This window comes from Branchiostoma lanceolatum, chromosome 2, assembly GCF_035083965.1.
Source record: "Branchiostoma lanceolatum isolate klBraLanc5 chromosome 2, klBraLanc5.hap2, whole genome shotgun sequence".
Classification (NCBI taxonomy): domain Eukaryota; kingdom Metazoa; phylum Chordata; class Leptocardii; order Amphioxiformes; family Branchiostomatidae; genus Branchiostoma; species Branchiostoma lanceolatum.
The window spans coordinates 3351316-3370263 of NC_089723.1; the positions used below are offsets into that span (position 1 = coordinate 3351316).

The following is an 18948-nucleotide window of genomic DNA, read 5'->3' on the forward strand; positions in this document are numbered from 1 at the left end:
CAGTGCTTCTACAGCTATTCTACTTTATGGAAGAAGTTCACATAAGTAAGAAAAGATTGAAAAGTAACATGGTTGGCCTTTCTACTTTTATGCAAAATTTACCTAATAAAATTACCTATGACAGGGGCTTCAGGATTCAAGTCAACAAAAATCACATTAAATGGATTGAGATGTAATTTTTGCCCTGTCTGCTGTTCAAACCAAATTCCAGTACGTATTATTAATACAGGTCAGACTTAATCTCGAAGTAGATCTAACATCTACTAACATAATTCCGCAAGGGTACATAATTCCGCCACCCTGAAAAGATACGTCCAAACAGATCTCCAACCCAACGTCCCCCAGTTTAATGCACTCCTGTATATCTAAATTGTGCATACCCGAGGATGCTGCACTAGAGACATCTCAAACCCACTGTTTTTTTAAGTGGCGGATTTATGTAACCCGGCGGATTAATGTTAATGAAGGTTACCAGTGGCAGTCAGTATCCATGGACCAATCCAGAGAAGCTGAACTGCAAACACAACAACTTGGAACTTTTGACACTGTATTTGTTCCTTTAGAAAAGCTAACATTCAGTACATCATGTAACCAGATTAAAACACAAGAAGTGATAGATAGTAGATGTATTGATAAGTCGAGTGAAACACTTGATGTTAGGATTTTAGATAAGAAGTTTTATTGTGAATGTTAAGGAAAACAAATTGAGAGAACTTAATTTCAAACTCTTGTATAATATCCTACCCTGTAAAGCAAAACTAAACAAATGGCAAATTAGAAACCAGGATGGCGAGATATTTAGCCCAATGTGTAATGAAAATGAGACGTATATAAACATGTTTGTAAATTGTAAAAGACTTGGTAACTTCTGGAGAAGAGTCGAGAACATGTTGAATCAGAATGGTACTAGTGTAAAGATAACCAAATTGTTTATATTTCTTGGACTCAACCATAATCTGAGAGTCAGTGCTACTGTGAACAAAGTAATTACAGTGGCAAAATTTGTTGTTTCAAACCATGGATAAAACATAAGGACAGTGACTGAGACCTGATGAATGACAATTTATGGAACACTTTCCTGTTCGAATATAATTCTCATAATTCTGGCTATAATTCTAAGAATTCCGGCTATAAATCTCAGAATTCTGACTATAATTCTCAGAATTCCGGCTATAAATCACAGAATTCTGACTATAATTCCCAGAATTCTGCAGAGTTCTGGCTCCAGTTCCCATAATTCGGTAGAATTGGGCTAATCCACAGGGGGTCATCAATGACCTTTACATATTTCCAACTTCACTTTCACCTACCAGATGTGATATCAAGACATTTGGATTACTGATTACTGAAATGTGGGAGCAAATTAAACTGTCATTCCCAAATTAAATTGGAGGCTTTGTAGGTTGTAGATTTTGTGTGTGCCAGGACAAGTGAATTCACTGCGTTAGTAATTCATTGATGTAATCTAAAATTGCGCTATACTGGTAGGTTGATAACTCCGAGGTTCCTACGGTGTCAGAAGGCATGGCCAGTTCCTATAACCACCGAATAAGCGAAGCGAACGGGATGGTTTATGACGTTGATGCGTGCCCTGGAACTAACCATGCCTTACGACACCGTATAAACCGAGGGAAAGCGGGTTATCGAGGAATCGATGCTATTCATATATTTTTGTCCGTCAAGGTCTTAAAACGTTTTCGCGACATTCGACAGCAAAATCCGATGTCACCACACGCTGGAAAACGGTCGCCATGGGCAGGGATTGTGCTCTGTGCGGTCCATATTGATGGCGGTCGCGGTCGCGTTGGACGGGTGGTCGCCTTGAGCAGGCCGCATAATGCTTGTGCCTATGGGGAAAATTTTCGGAACCGAGAAAAAGCGGTCGCCATTGGCCAGGTGGTCGCGTTGAAGAGGTGGTCGCCTAGGTAGGTTTGCATATGTATGAAGCATTTATCAAGTCATCGGTCAATTCAAAGTCACAGACCCACTTTTATTGCATCCAGATCTTTTTTAACGAGAAATAAAGAGCAAAGACAAATAAATCTAGGTAATTTGTGTAGATACGAACATTACTCATCAATATCTATTTTAACACTTCTTATTCTTACTCTATGAGCCCATTTTCGAAATAACTAAATATTCATTCTTGATTATAATGTTGGTTGATTCAAAGCAAATGTATTTTACATATAATCATCAACACAGGGGTACTTATGATAAAAGATTGAATCCAAAAAGATACTACTCTGACATTTTCAGGTTCAGAGCTTCAAACATAATCCAAAATGTTACTTTTCATGCTTAAGTAAGAAGGCAAGGAACAGCAGAATCTCTGATCCCCTGCATAATTTGCATGGGGCACACAAAAATTACAAATAATCTCAATAGTCTGGTTCAGCCACCCTTATACGACTGTAAACCGTGAAATTGTCACTGTGGTTTTATTCCATGTTTTGCTGCAGTGGTCGTTCTACTGTAAGTTCATAGCATCATGAATATGTTTACCTTGTATGACTGACTACTGTACTCCAGACCTGTTTCAACTGCTTAGGCCACACCAATTTAATTTCTTGGTTAACGGATTTTTCTAGAAAAAAAATGGAGCGGGCGGGCGGAAAAAAAAAAAGGCATGGAAGGAGGAAGCATTAGCATTTTGGCTGTTTCAAGTACAAGTGGAGGACATTTCCTGGAACTTCAGGTTTACTTCTTATCTACAATCACAAAAAGGCAGGAAAAATCTTCAAGCCGATACTATTTTGAAAACACAATACTTTATGTTTCTGACATATTCATCTTGCTGGCATTTGCTTAATTAATATTCATTGTCTGCTCCAGTTTTCCAAAAGATCGATACTTTTTTTCATGCTGAAGATATCAATTTTAAAGCCCGTAATCTACGGTGGAATGTGAGGCTACTTTCTGTCCAAACAAACAAAATGGCGGTCTTACTAGCAGAGCACAGAGAGCACATGTACAGCCATCCTCGTGGTTTTTGTCGGGTTTTCACTGGTTTTCAGACCAAACAACCATCATCAAAGGCTAAACAACATCATACATGATATTTCTATGGCTAATATTGCTAAAAGGAACCAGCTATTTTGACTGGATTGCCGATTTTGTTGCAAAATAAGAACCGAAAATTTCGTCGGTGACCACCAAATATATTTTTCGGTCAGCAAATATTCGTCTTTTCTTAGCTGTTTTGGGACTAAAAACACACACCAAATGTGAAACAAAACCCCATATAATATTTTCACATGTGGTAGTGCTACAGTGAACCAAGTATTGTTCTGCTGCTTTGCCGATTTTGAGGGGAGAAAGTGGCCGGTCATATGGCGGTTAGGTGATAATTTTTTACAGTCTGCTGTTTTTATTTTTATTTTGATTCAGCAAAAAAACGAAGCGGCGAATCCGTTAACCAAGAAAATAAATTGGTGTGGCCTTAGCTAAATTCATAACACACCAAAAAGCGCAATTTCCCTCTTAACACGAAAAAAACCGCACTGAAGGTAAATGAAGTTCAGCAGATTACACCATAATTCAGCAGTGTTACGCCTATGGATACAGCCAAGTATTGCAAACACATAATGTAAAGACATGGACAGGACGCTACGGAGACGGGTTCGGTGGACGTGGGCACCTGTTGGCAGATGAAATCCTTGTTGCAGTACCCCTGGTAGTCGTCGCAGGGCGTTCCTGGCGGCAGTTTAAGGATGCCACGCGATGTCAGACCCTGGTACTGAGACGGCCACTCGGAACTGTTGCTGCTCTTGCATGTATCTGGTCGTCCTTTGTTGATAACAGAAGCATTTTGTATATCGTACTATTAGGCTAGTCCCTGACACTCAGCGGTGGACATGACAGAATGAAGACGAGGCCAATGAGGCAAAGAAGCAAAGATAATGTACAGATTTAGTTTTCCTCCTAAATCACATTAAGTTTTAAAATATGAAATCCAAGTATTAATATCAGAACTAAGGCAATGCACAGAAAAGATGCAGAAATTTAGAGCGTCGTTGACCTATCCCGTAGTCACCGCGCTCCTCCGTCAAAACGTAGAAATGCAAAATAAAAACATAGAAATGCAACTTTTAGACGGTCATGCAGCCACTTCCTCATTGGTCGATTCTCTTATCATCAGGTAATCATTGGCTAAACTGCTAATAGTGATTGACAGTTAGGATCGGTCCAATGTTTGCCACAAGGGCCTCGTTTTCATTCTATCATGTCCGCCGCGTGAGAAAGATAAAGACAGCATACTGTCACCAAATCACAGATCCACCAAGCAGATGTCGAGATAAATTTTTCTTAAAGAGGCAGTTTCCATACCACTATAGTCTAAGAGTTTTCTGTCTGCTATTCTAGCTACTGTACATAATGAAATATTTGCTGTGGTTATATTTTGAATTTTGCGGTTTCATTGTGAGTGAGAAGCTGTTATTAGTCTGAAGTAGATGTAAAAGTATGCGAAATCAAAATTACTTAACTAATTAATTAACTAACTAGGCTATTTATGCCTTTACCTGGCTCCTGGCAGTATAAATGTAGATCAAACAACTCTCGCTGGCTGTTCTCTGCAATGGTCTAACTAACGAAAAAATACTAATGATTATCTAACTAAGTAACTAAACACACATACCCCGTTCCTGGCAACACATGTGACACAGCTACCTAACCGATTAGCTAACTAGGTGATTACCTAACTGATTAGCTAACTAACTGATTACCTAACTGACTAGTTAACTAGCAGATGAGCTAAGTAAGTAACTGCTTAGCTAACTAAACACCCATACCTCGTTCCTGGCAGCACATGTGACACAGCAAACTAACTGATTAGACATCTAAGAAACGGATGAGCTTACTAAATAGGTGATTAGTTAATGAACTGATTAGCTAACTAAGTAACTGATTAGCTTACTAACTAACTGAACACCCGTACCTGGTTCCTGGCAGCAAAGGTTACACAGCTCTTGTCGGTTGTTCTCATTCAGACGACAGGTGCATTCCTCAAGGTCAAACTTCTCACAGGTGGACCCTTGGCAAATCTGGCAAAAGAAAGATTCATGATAAGACTGTAACCTCCATGATATTTCATCAAGGTAATAAATACATGTACTACTTTGCGTACTTAGAACTATAAACATGACCGTTACTCATAATTCAATGGGATTTGCATACATGATTTTTTGGTACATGTAGCAATCAGTTAAGTTCAAGTTGAACAGTTAAAAAGAATAAAATTTCCTTTAATTCCTTGGAAAATCATTTCAACGGATTGTTTTACATGTTCATTCCAGACTCTGATTTTTGAGCACAAGTCGTGCCATCAAGAATTTGGTAGCGAAAACAGGATTGTCACTATAACTGTTTTTTCTTGGACTATGGTCAAAATCTTTTCATTTCAAGGCAATCAAAGCAATATATTAGGGCCCGAAATATGGAAATAAAAAATGGTGAAATCTTTATGGTAGTGGCATTTACTAACACTATCTAGCACATTTGCGTAATAAATCCATACTTTGATCAAAAACATGCCGTACGATGATTCCCTTAGTTTCATGAGCCTAGAAAAACCCTGTTCAGTGAGATCTCACGTCACAACGACGCCGTAATTTTGCATGATGGACGTCGCTTATATTGTTTGAACTAATCACGTATAGAAATGACTAAATACATTGACTTTTGACATTAGTATTTCTGGCCCTAGTATTGCAATGGTTGCCTTTAACACTTACTCCGTTCCAGCACACCTGGCGTCCGTTGTTGCACTCTGTCTTGTTGGCCTTGGCTTGTGGAGACGGGCAATAAGGGTTCGTCCCAGTAAGAAGAGGTCAAGGTTCAAACACTTATAGCACCAGTCTTTGGAAAGGCAGCTATGATTTTCACCTATTGACTAATGCCCTTATACAAAAGTGAGTAAGGCCATAATACAATCACGATTAACAGACGTCACGCAAATATCATAATATATATGTATCTATAATATGTAAAATATGTATACAAGGCTAGTTCTAGAACGAATCCTCCACTTACACCATCAACGCAACAAGGCGTAGCCAAAAAATACCTAGAGATTGCGTTTGTAGAATTCATAGAATATTTGCAAATCAATTGCAGGGCTATACTAAACGGCTCTGCCCCTGAGCCATCGCCAAAAAGTTATACTTAAGTCACAGTAAAAGGATATTCGCAGTTGGCGCTAGCACTGCATTCTGATTCCTTAGAACATTCCACGTTTGAACCTTTAGGGGTGCACTGCGAAGTGCAACATGGGCCTTGACTTGGGCTGAAAGAAGGAAAGACCAAGGTCAACTTATGTGATGCATTTTATTTTGTACATAATGACCTTAGCTTAGTTTCTTAGTTTTCTTCTTTCTTGCAATGGGGTTGCATGGACGTCATCCATAAAACAATACACCTGAAAGGCCCTTACGAATATAGCATGTCCAGAACACGAGGTATCAAAACTGGAAGTTCTGCTGGAGTACCGAATAAGACAGCCAGGAGGTGCATCATCCCACCGGCAAAATATCATAAGGATCTCCATCCACAGCTTCTTCATCAGTTATGCTGGCGACACACACACACACACACACACACACACACACACACACACACACACACACACACACACACACTCACGCATATACACATGCACACACACACACATTACCACATTCACACGCACATCCACACTCACACACATCCACACACACATATACACACACACACACGCATTAACCCACACACACACACACACACACAGCCACAGTTAAAAAGCACCCAAAAAATAAGATACTAACCTGCAGGCCTTTCCAGGCTGCAGCTGACAGGCGTTGGTGTTCCCTGCTGGCACACAACAGTCGTCCTCCCCACTCATCCGACAGTGGTCAGAGTAACCACAGTCACATTGCTCACCTTCCTCAACTATACCATTACCACAGATAGCAGCATTCGATTCTGATGAAAAACATATTCAAACAGAATTCTAAGTGTTAATGTACTACTGAGACTCCACTGTTATCGACTTGCAAACATTATGCAGGAGATTTTACCTTCACCATTGCCAAATGTACAGTTGACAACAGAAGAAGTCATATTCAAATTCTAGGGGGTGCTGCACTAAAGATCTCTCAAACAAAATGTTTTTCAAAGTGGCCGATTTATGTAACCCATCGGATTAATGTTAATGGAGGTTATAACCCACCTTTGAAACAGCTAGTACTGGGTGGGGAATATGGCCAGTCGCCCACAATCTTGGCATCCAGGACACTGTGGATGCTCGCCTTGCTACATGATGAGAACTGGTAGTTGTTGGCCTTGTCTCCGGAGGTTGCGCCGGCGTACATGATGTAGTTCCCGTACTCTCCGCCAGGGACGCAATTGTACGTGGTGTCGTGCTACATCAATAAACAAAACTTTCTTCAAACAAGATTGGCAACGTACAAAGACATTGCCATTGCGACGGTGGTCTCTGTTACCAGCTCCTTCAGTTCTAAACGAAGCCGCTAGAGGGCCAAAACCTAAGCAACTTTTTCTCAATTCCAAGGGCTATCTTCCACTAAAAAATCATGACCACACCATGTTCAGAACATGAGATTTCAAAAGCGAAAGTTTCGCTGCAGTACCATAGAAAGTTGCTAGGGGATCCAAAATCTAATCATTTCAAAGTTTTACAAAGACCTACACACCCACCGAATTTAAGAACAATCCGTCCAGGAATTCTTGAGTTATCGGCCTGTGGACTGAAATTTCTGTGGACGCATTCCTCTGCAATTCCTAGAATTTTTGCAGACTACACACAATACTATATCATTAGGCTCGCCCCTGAGGCGTCGCAAAAAGAAAGTAGCAGCATGGAGGATGTATGGCAACGCGTTACTGTGTGTATTTTGGAAATTGCAAAAAAAGGCATGGACAATACTAGTACTTAACTCCATTTGGGTGCATATACAAATTGAATGAACTTGTGCAACCAAATTTTGTTTGAGGGCAACCCCAGGTTGCCTTGTAAGCAAAGAATGTGTTTGCCCTTTTTACCTAACATCACAATTCTTAGGAGTATAGGAAAACCATCTTTGATCTCTGTCAAAGTTTCATCTGTCTACATTTTTTACGTCAAAAGCTATACGCCGCCAAAAAAAATCAAGACCATAGCCTGTCCAGTACAAAAAAACACAAAGTCAAAAGTTATGCTGCAATACCAAGGATAGCTGCTAGGAGGCCCAAACTTGACCTTAACCTTCATTTTCCAAAGACCTACCACATACCAAACATCATCACAATCCATCCAGACGTTCTTAAGTTATGCTGATCACAAATATCAGGAAACAGACCGACAGACACACACACACACGCACACAAAATGATACCTCCATTTCTAATGGTGGTAGAAAGGACCTTTCTAAATAGTTGGTTTGTACAATAGTCTAACACTGTTGAATTCCACTCACCGGAGATCCAAAGTTGTGGCCGACGTAGTGAGCCATAGAGATGTGGGAAACCTTAGGTGGCACTTTGGCCCCGTAGTTATTAATGGTCAGAATCCCGGTGTTCAGGGTCATGTACTTCCAATCCGTGTACTTCTTGTACTTCTCGCAAATTCCACCAGATCTTCCTGTTTTGGTGAAATAAAGTGGTAATTCAAACTTTGAAATTGAGTTCTGAAAAGAAAGTAAAATCATTTAAGGGCCTCTATCAAACAAATGACTGGAGGTAGGTACTCACTCTACCTGCATACCAAATTTCAGCACATTTGTCCCAGTGACGACCGAGATGAATCCCTTGAAGATTTGACAGGAGGAGAAGAAGAAGAACATATGACCAAAAACAAATATATTTCACCCATACTGTAGTATTGGGGTGTCCCTGTGGTGTAGTGGTCTGCGCCTTCTGCCTCTCACCACATCTGGTTCAAATCACTTGGACCAGAAGGACTGGGGTTCAAGCCCCGGGTAGGACACCTCTGGACAAGAGGCGCATTGAGTCATACCAAAGACTTTATAAAAATGATACATACTTCTGAAACAGTATGGAAGTTAAACACACTTCACTGCCAGTGGACCAGCCCCCTGCTACAGTGATTGCACCACAGTGTGGCCCAGGGCTATGAAACGGAGATGGGCACCGCCCTATACATCAATTATGGTGTGGAAGGATTTTAACTTTTAACTAACTGTAGTATTATATGGGCGAAATATAAAGATACCTGTATACCATACATGTACAACAAAATAGTTATACTTGATGCATACGCGGTCCAGGCCAGACCGAGAAGACCATTGCCGAAGTCTCTGTCTGTAAACACGTACGCCAGGCAGTAGTCATCGTGGTTCGCCTCCGAGTTGATCTCCAGGAATCGCCTCAGGTCGATGTTGTCCGGTGCAAAGGGGTTGTTGCACGAGGGACCGCCTGGGTCCGAACACCCTGATGTTTCATTCACCTGAATATATATATGAACATATAAATCGTCAATAAATTGAAACTGAACACACACGTAATGCGTATATCTATCTATCTATCTATCTATATATGTATATATATATATATATATATATATATATATATATATATATATATATACATAGAGAGAGAGAGAGAGAGATAGATAGATAGATAGATAGATAGATAGATAGATAGATAGATAGATAGATAGATAGATAGATAGATAGATAGATAGATAGATATAGATAGATGGAATTATATATATATATAGATATATAGATATATATAGATAGATAGATAGATAGATAGATAGATAGATATAGATAGATAGATAGATAGATAGATATAGATAGATAGATAGATAGATAGATAGATAGATAGATAGATAGATAGATAGATAGATAGATAGATATATGCACGCATTACGTGTGTGTTCAGTTTCAATTTATTGACGATTTATATGTTGAGAATGAAATCCACTTTTTATTTGATTGTTCCTTATATAAAGATGAGCGGCAATCGTTGTTTAAGATAATAGAATCAGACAAGAAATGTACAAAAATGTCAAAGCAGGACACTTTTATATACCTAATGTCATGTAAGAACGAACATATAATGGACAAAGTATGTAGTCATATCTCCAAATGTTTCAGAAAGAGAGAAGAAACTAATAGGTGATCTTCATTTAGTTTAGCAATAGCCCACAGTTTAGCAATAGCCCACAGTTTACATGTTTGAGTTTTTTATGTTAGTATAGCATTTAATTAACTCATGTTTTGCATTATGCTTCTTACAGGCCACATGTGGTCTTCTGTGCATTTAGCCACTCTCGTCAGGAATATGCAATAAAGACTATTATTATTATTATTTATTCATTTAACCAGTATTGGCTTAGTGAAAAGCTGTAAAGCTCCTCTACTGGTTGTGACAAGGAAAGTTGACTAAATGACTTTTGGGAAATTCCTCTTGTGCAGCCAATTTCTCAGTTGGACCATGGATGAAAGTCCCATCCTTGGGAAAACAACTGTTTCCAACTGCCTCAGAACCCAACACACTTTTCGAGAAGAATAGGGGGGTGTACTTGGCTACAAAAGCTGCTGTAGCGAAGACCAGCTTGCACTTTCAGCCACCACAAAAGTGTTTGACTTCGTCTCCAGCATTACACTTCGAGCTCGGCCTGCTTTACCTTTCTAACATACAATCATCAAAAATCATCACAATTGTTACGTTGATGAACATAAGACATCCAGGTAATAAGATACGCCAAACAACAGTTACTCAAGCAACTGGATAAACAATCAGACGTTTCAGACAGCATTGTGTTGACATTGAATTGAATTGTTGATGAGGTGAAGACAATGTCAGCACAATGCTGTCTGAAACGTCTGTTTCAAAATTTTATCAAGTTACTTGGGGAACTGTTGTTTTGCTTATCACAGTTGTTACTTGTACTTCATTGAACTGACCTTGACTCTGCGTACAGTGAAGGTCACCCCAGTGATGCCGTTGCTGGTGGCATCCTTGAAGATGACACCCCCGTAGATGAGGTTAATGGCCTTGACGTGAGAGGAGATCTGACCGATGACGGCGTTACGGGTCTGAAAGTACTCGAAGAACTTGTGGTCCGCCTGGATGTACATCTCGCAGGAACCCTTGTCCAGAACTTCTGGTGATCCAACGGCCCTCTTCTGTCTGGAACTCTTCTCCTTTTCCCTCTTCACATCCTTGTAAAGAAGACGGTAAAATTTATCTAAAATTGTTAACTGTTTTTGCATTAACAATTTTTTTCGTAATCTTTAAAAAATTTGCATTCACAATTGTACAGATTGCTATATTCAATTTGTTACACGATGACGATAACAGCCTTTTACCTTTGGAAAATGTGATGATTAGCCTCCCACACACACTTCTGAAAATCTGTATATTTCATTTACATGTAGTATCCTGACTGAAAAGACTTTTCAAAGTAAGGGCCAAAACATTTACATTGGAACTTTTCAGTTTGGCTGTATGCATTAATGCAACTATTCTCTTATGTTAACATGGTACATACATTGCCACAAATATCGTTTTCAAACTAAATCAAAGATGTCGTTAATTCAGTAGTACAAGTCGATATTCTGTTGCTATTTTCTTCAGCAAAACATTGGGCGATTTGTATCTGTATCTGTATCTATATAGCCGGTATAACCGCCATTCGGCGTAACACACCAGCTTCGCAGGTACGCGGCGCGGCAGCAGCTGGTTATATTACACCGAACAACCTGTTACGCCTAACCTTCGCATATCTAATGCATGCATTGTTTAAAGATATCTAATGAGGATGCTTCCACTGTACTTGATTAAACCTCCTCGGTTGTAACGAGTTCCACTCTACGATCGTTCTAGGAAAATACGAATTTTTGAACACATCAATCCTCGGTTGGAAAGTCTGATACTTAAAGGCATGGCTATTTCTTGTCCTTTTCTGAGCTGGTATTAGGACGATGATTTGGGGACACATCGTGTACCTTCTGTGGTGCAGATGAGGTCTTCTCTTCTACAGCAGAGTTCTGTACTGCCTCCATCCAGTCCTGCAGCCGTTGGTTCGTCCCACACCCACCGTACGGACCATACCTATGAATAAGCATTATTCAAGAGAAAAGTTTCATCAGGTTTTAACCATAAGGATAAACATATTACTTTGCTGCATAACCTGACCTACACAATCATGTAGCAGTTACCCTGGGGTCCAGACTGTTTATCGGGCCTTTTAGCCGGTTCCCTTTAGCCTGTATCTTTTAGTCAGTTCGTTCGGCGGCACAGGGACCCCAGCCCGCAGAACCCTAATTAGCGCGCCCGGGGATTGACCGGTGTCACAGGGATTTCGCACCCCCCTGATTTTGAACCCCCCGGTGGGAAATCACTAGGTATCTCGCACCCCCCGGTGCGAAATCCCTAGCGATCTTGCACCCCCCAGCTAGGGATCTCGCACCCCCTCCTCGAACCCCCTAGGGATTTTGACCCCCCTCCAAATATTTCGAAAGGTGCTCTGCCTGTGCAGCAATTATATTCAAAACTGCATTTTGATATAATAAAGCCATAGTTTAACGTGGTAATCAAGAGTATTACAAGTTGCTGTGTCTGACAGAACAAACATCTAAGACTCCGGGAACCCATGCCCTGGACTAATGTAACGCTACTAATATTTCAGCACAGCGCGATGATGGTGACTCTCTGTGCACGATGATTCGTTGTAATATTCTTCCTTTGTGCCATGAGGAATGTACGATTAGTTCATAGTTTTACTTCAATGTTCATAATTGATTTTTTAAATTATTTTAGAGACTTGAATAACATTTATCATACAAAATTATATCACATATTGAATGGATGACGGGTGTTAAATAGGGTTAGAAAAATTTATCGAAGCCTTAATCGAAATCTTATGACATTTCTGAGTAAAAATTATTAGTTATTTAATGTTAAAAACTATGGGATAAAAAAAAATGTCGCCACCAGGATTTGAACACAAGAACCATGACTCCCAGATAGTCATTGCACAACCCACTTCGTTACCACTTCAGTCAACAGAGCATTTGAAACGTCAGTGATAGTTACCAATCAATTTGTTAAAAAGATAGCCACTGGGAATTATGAATGCCGTAACAGAACACATACTACACCCTGGGGGTGCGAGATCACTAGAGGGGTGCGAAATCGCTAGGGATTTCGCACCGGGTGGTGCAAATTCACTAGTGATTTCGAACCGGGGGGTTCAAATTCACGGGGGGTACGAGATCCCTGTGACACCGGCCCTACCAAGGGGCGCGGTTCACTCCCACGGGCTACAACTCCCTGGAGCGTTGATTAAGACCGGGCGGGCAGACTGTTCTTGGGCCGCCGAAGCAAATCGCTAGCGACCCGGTATGTAACAGTAAGAAGCAAAGTAAGCTCCAGTCAGTATCCTGGGTCACTGAATAAACATGTTTGGTCTGAAAATGGCCACAAATGCCATAAAATCTATTCTGGATTTTTTTCCACATTTTGTTCATGTTTTCCTTTACTCGGAAATATTAAGATGATAAACACCTGTGGGGATACTTGATATCCTGGTCCATGTACATGACCGAGTGGAACCGTTGGGGTTCGTCGAAGTATCGTTCCGCCGGTTCCATGTAGTACCTGCCATGGTTCGCGTACACGAAGCCCTCAAACCTGCCATCTATGATACTACCATGGGCAACAGTGTCCGGGTAGCCTAAAGGAAATGATGATAATAATAACAATAATAACAACGTGTGTTTTTTCCAACCAGAAAACAAGGTGAAATCTTAAAAACGTTCCTCCTTCCATAGTCGTGTGTCCCTCGCTGTACATGTATCCTGCAACTTTGCACAAGCCAAGAATGCACAATAGAAAATGAATTTCATTTTTTATTTTTCTATCTATTTTAGTTTTTGCCGTGTAAAATGCCTTTCCCAAGGACATAACTCAAATTGAGCCCACACTCTTTTAATTCCGTGTTCGCCAATCTTACCATTCAGATAACGACAAGACTTTTCAGGAAGGAGGACCAATCAGAACTCACCATACAGATATTAAATGACAGGGCTTTTCAGGAAGGAGGACCAATCAGAACTCACCATACAGATATTAAATGACAGGGCTTTTCAGGGAGGAGGACCAATCAGAACTCACCATACAGATATTAAATGACAGGGCTTTTCAGGGAGGAGGACCAATCAGAACTCACCATACAGATATTAAATGACAGGGCTTTTCAACTCACCATACAGCCCGCCGCTGTAGATGTGGGAAGTGTCGTAGTCCTCCTCCCCGTTTTCCGTTATCAGTTTGAAGTCCGGAGAGAAGGTTGACGTGTCTCACTTCAGGCGCAAGTTGAAGTACCTGTGAAGATGTGAAGACGCTTTCCTCAGTCTGGTAGCAGGGCTCGAAATTCATTTTTGAAAACTTCCTTTTGTGCACCTCATTCATTTCACCCTCCTCCAGCAGGGTTGAATCGCTCGGTAACAAAGCCTTCAAGCATCAACCCTGCTCTTCTGACCCAGGGTTTTAACTATTGGTGAGGTTACTGACAGTTACTCTGACTTACTCATAAATAATCAATGAGCTACCCTTATTTGGCACAAACAGCCATTATTTTGTTCTGAACCCAAAAACCCAAAGTAGCATGGTAAGACGTAACCTTATTGTCTGATAGCCTCCCAGCGACCATTGTGAATTTACACGGATGAATTTGAAGTTAAGAAGTCACCAAATTAAAACCATTGCAAACATTTGAAGATTTACAGTATTTGTCGTCATTTTTACCTACCTGCCGTGAGCATGGAACTCCAGATGTACGAACTGCTCGTGAAGGTTGGCAGACCGTTTCGCGCGCTCGTGGCGCGAATGGAGCTCCGCCGTGTCATAGGTCAACGGCTCAAAATGGTGGATATACTGGTTCAACTTCCGTCCAGCTAAAACATTGGATGATAAAACATATTACAAGATTGTAAATCAATTTCTTTCAAATGTATGTTGAATATAGTTATTGGCTAGCACACAAATTTATATCTAATAATATCCACATTTAATCAGCTTCCGTCCAGTTAAAGCATTGAAAGATACATCATATTACAAGATTGTAAATCAATTTCTTTCAAATGTTTGTTAACTATAGTTGTTACCCAACACACAACTTAGGTTAAAACTCCACTAACTGACCAGTCTGACTGGTCCGGACCTTTTAGCCTAGCGGTTAGCGCGTTGAATTCCCAAGCCGTGCGGACCGGGATCGGCGTACTCGCCTCTTTGGGATTTACACTGTCTGTAATAGTAGTACAATACATGAGGCTCTTGTTGCATTTACAATGCCATGGGACAAAATAGTCAACAATTTTGGCCTGCATGCCATGACACTATTGGTGCACATGTAATATAGCGCATATTGAAATTTGTGTGTAAGCAGAGGACTCCCCTAGCTTTCTAGGAAATGTGCAGTACTCGGTGCATGACACGTGTGTATGACTAATCCTGTACAAGGCTGTGCAAGACGGCACTAGGCTCTCCATTGCCCCTGAGACTGTTACTCCTTTACTACATCCTTCACGACTAATCTTGAAGGCGTTGAGAATCGTATAAAATTGGGAACACAGTATGTTAGACAAGACAGACTGGGATTAAGGATAGAGAGTAGAGGACATGCAGAGTGACATGGAATAAAGATCTTTCCCATCGGCCACGGCAACAACTGGAGTCTGTCTTCACTTTCCATCGGGGAACCTCTCTCTGCTATTCCTTACACATATCTCCCACTCAGGTCTCCTTTTGTGTCTTGTTGATCTTTACAGTCCCGTTCTGAGATGACAGCAAAGAAGGGAAGGGTCAAATAGCTTGTTTATGAAGACCCTCCTAAAGCCCCTGTCACACTTGTGCGTATATACAAGCCCGCACAAGTTGCGTATCAACATGTTTTTGGTTTAGGTTAAGTTTGCAGCCGAAGAAGTAATTTCTTTGGTTTGATAACTAGACTGCACATCGATGGGTCTAAGTAGAAAACAAATTCCTCCCCGCAAAATTTACTTAAACAAAAAAATGTTTCTGCGGAACTCATGCGCACTTGAATATACGCACAAGTGTGACAGGGCCCTAATATGTATGCAAACGTCTCTTGGCTGCTAATCGGTATCGAGTTTCACAACATACGCAATGCCAACACATATCCATTAGATCTCCTTCCCACTTGATTGCAACACTTTATTCGTCGTACTTATTACTTACGTTTATGATATTGATTATTAAATTGCAACTGTTTAAAAGGGTAATATCGTCATTATTTCTTATGAATGAGATAACATGCAATGCGTGATACTTCAACTTCAACTTGTTTTACCCCCAGATAACCCCGCGAGGGGCAAAGTAGGGGGGGGGAGGAGGTCCCAGGCTAAGGCGGGCAGGCCTCCAGCCTGGCGCGGAATGACTCAACGGTGGGAGCCGTAACAACCGCGCCAGGCAGGGCGTTCCACTCTGGGATTGTGCGGGGAAGAATGAATGTTTGTAAGAGTCTGTCCGGGCGTTAAGTGGTTGAAATTTGAGCGTGTAGCTCCCCCATACTAAATGAACTTGGCTCCTAGCCATGTTTTAAATATCCAGATCCAACAGATACACCTGTGCGTGACTTCTCCTGCGCTGATAATGATTTAGTAAACAAACCGTCCGTGCCATGCATAGGTGTGCATCGAGCGAAACTGTCACGGATCCCAGACTGCATAAACATCCGTGTAACGCACTTGTCAGGGGTTTACCAGGTTATGTTACAACATGGTTCTTGGGCTGTAATACTGTACAACGTGAATCTGTTTAAACAGACGGACAGACGGACAGACAGACAGACAGACGGACAGATATTCGCGGTGTCATGAGTTCTCGGTGGAAAAAATCAGTGCGAAAACCGCAAAAAATATAGCCTCCTTCGCAGACTTCCTATAACGACGGCGCATACATTGGCCAGGTGGGCATGGTTCTCTAATGCTGCCAAGGAAGTTGTGTAGCCGAGGAACGACCGCCGTTTATAAACGGCGGTCGTTCCTCGGCTACACAACTCCCTTGGCTACACAACTCCCTTGCCGGCATTAGAGAACCTTACCCCCCCCCCCACCTATATATAACGTTACGCCGCCGTTATAGGAAGTCTGCGAAGGAGGCTAGCAAAGATAAAATCACCCCGAACATTTCAAGACTTCCAGCATATAACATAACAAGGTATAAGAGGATGTTGAATTTTTGTGTCAATTGACGATGATCATCTTCAGTACTTCTATAATTTATGATAAAATGCTAACACAATTATAACCATTTCTAGTTCTAATTATACTCTTTTTTGGTTCCTATGATATACATTGTATCAATATTACCATTGTTGCTTGAAGGACACTAGTACTTCTAAATTTTGCCTTAATATAGATATTTAGTATCTTAGTTGTACGTAATTTGTCCTTTATGTCATTTGAAATATAGACTTAATAATCATGGCAAGTATTTAAAAGCAAAATGGAGATCATAAAAAAGATATATAGTAAAGATTAAACCCGGATGCAACACCACAGTGTCCAAGTTTGTTCTTCTTGTTCCATACATCTCAATTTTGCGAAAACTTGTCCAAAAATATGCATTTTTGTCCCCAGAATGATAGAAAATTCCTGCGAATGCTCTGTAGAAAACGGGTAAACAAAAAAACTTGAATAACAAAATCCTTGGTATTCTTCAGATATCAACAAAAACAACGTAAGATCAGAAAGTGTAGGACCAAATCATAATGCTTGCAAAGCATTCAGGCACGATATGCAGACCTTAATGAGCTTATCAAACGCAGAGAAAATATGTATGAAAAGAAAAAGGAGTTGTGAATCACCGTTCGCTGCTGCCACCAACCCCAATACAGCCAACACGGTCAAAACTCGGACGATCATGGTCCTTTTCCCTAAAAAGTACCCCCAAAACCGAGCCCAAAACACTTCTAGGCATCCCTCAGAAACCTTTGTAATCTAGATCGGGCAGAAATTTGGTCCAAAACCAGACTGTTACACGACAATGTCACGATTCCATCGCAGGTGTTGCACGAATTTCCGCCAGGCTTTGAGTCCCGCGGTGAAGGATCGAAAGGTGCCCCGAGCTATGGTTGAATAAACATGTTTGTCGCTGCTTGTGGAAAAACTCGATCTTCCTGTCAACAATGACGCTGTTACCTGCCAACGGTAAGTAGATCTGCGTTCCTCTTAGTTGACCCTTGACTCCCAGCTTGTTGACTGTCACGTTGCAATGGAAGCACGGTATCAACATAGACGGGTACGGGGGGAAAAGGGCGGTAAGTTAAGCCCCGGTCACACTAAACTCACGTCGTACCTACGATGCACGTACGATGCATTTCCCGTACAACGCAGGTAAATCGCAGGTAAATCGCAGGTAAATCGTAGGTAAAATCAGCTATCGCAGAGCGTCGGGCCATGTTCAAAATTTCATCCAACGTCGTACGATTTTTATAGCCTCATATTTAGGCTTTATTGCGGCCTTTTTATCTCATGATGAGGTGACGAATTCATAAATTTCGACCATGTTCTGATGGTTTCAGTTACCCTGATATATTGCCGATGCTGATGCAAATTGTAACCATCATAAGACAATAGCAACCAGAAAACAGTGCGCCCGTAGAAAAGCCTGCTTCCAAGTTTAGATTTTCTACGTGTCAGGTCCAGAACCAGGCGCATATAATTGCTTTATGTCTGTATACACCTGGGTTCATAATTAGATCATACCTCAGTCCTATCCTGTCTCTATTTTCAGTTTCAGTTTTTGTTTGACGTTTTATGCCTATTATGTGCTTTCTTTTTGATGGACAATACAACTGGCCTGTCATATTCTTTCTCTGGGCCATCCGCAAACTGTTCTCTTGGCAAACTAAAAGTAGAGACAGGATGGGACTGAGGTCTGATATAATTATGAACCCACGTGTGTATAGCCATG

At 41.0% G+C, this 18948-nt stretch overlaps 1 protein-coding gene across 1 annotated transcript; it reads right to left on the reverse strand.

The window, feature by feature from the left end:
- Positions 1 to 3447: 3447 nt before the first annotated feature.
- LOC136426586 (disintegrin and metalloproteinase domain-containing protein 10-like) lies at positions 3448 to 14331 on the reverse strand. The gene is made up of 12 exons (XM_066415257.1): positions 14216 to 14331; positions 13516 to 13684; positions 11955 to 12060; positions 10911 to 11168; positions 9244 to 9442; positions 8454 to 8617; positions 7208 to 7400; positions 6804 to 6960; positions 6188 to 6286; positions 5736 to 5820; positions 4940 to 5045; positions 3448 to 3789 (listed from the first exon to the last, which is right to left on the reverse strand). The coding sequence occupies exons 2-12, from the start codon at positions 13599 to 13601 to the stop codon at positions 3521 to 3523; spliced, it is 1722 nt and encodes a 573-aa protein (XP_066271354.1). The 5' UTR covers positions 13602 to 13684; positions 14216 to 14331; the 3' UTR covers positions 3448 to 3520.
- Positions 14332 to 18948: the final 4617 nt, after the last annotated feature.

Excerpts from the sequence above, each read along its gene's own strand:
- LOC136426586 (XM_066415257.1), bottom strand. The coding sequence starts at position 13,601 with ATGGAACCGGCGGAACGATACTTCGACGAACCCCAACGGTTCCACTCG. Across the intron at positions 12,061-13,515 it reads GATATCAAGTATCCCCACAG|GTATGGTCCGTACGGTGGGT; the intron begins GTGTTTATCATC and ends GCTTATTCATAG. Across the intron at positions 6,961-7,207 it reads CAGTACTAGCTGTTTCAAAG|AATCGAATGCTGCTATCTGT; the intron begins GTGGGTTATAAC and ends GTTTTTCATCAG.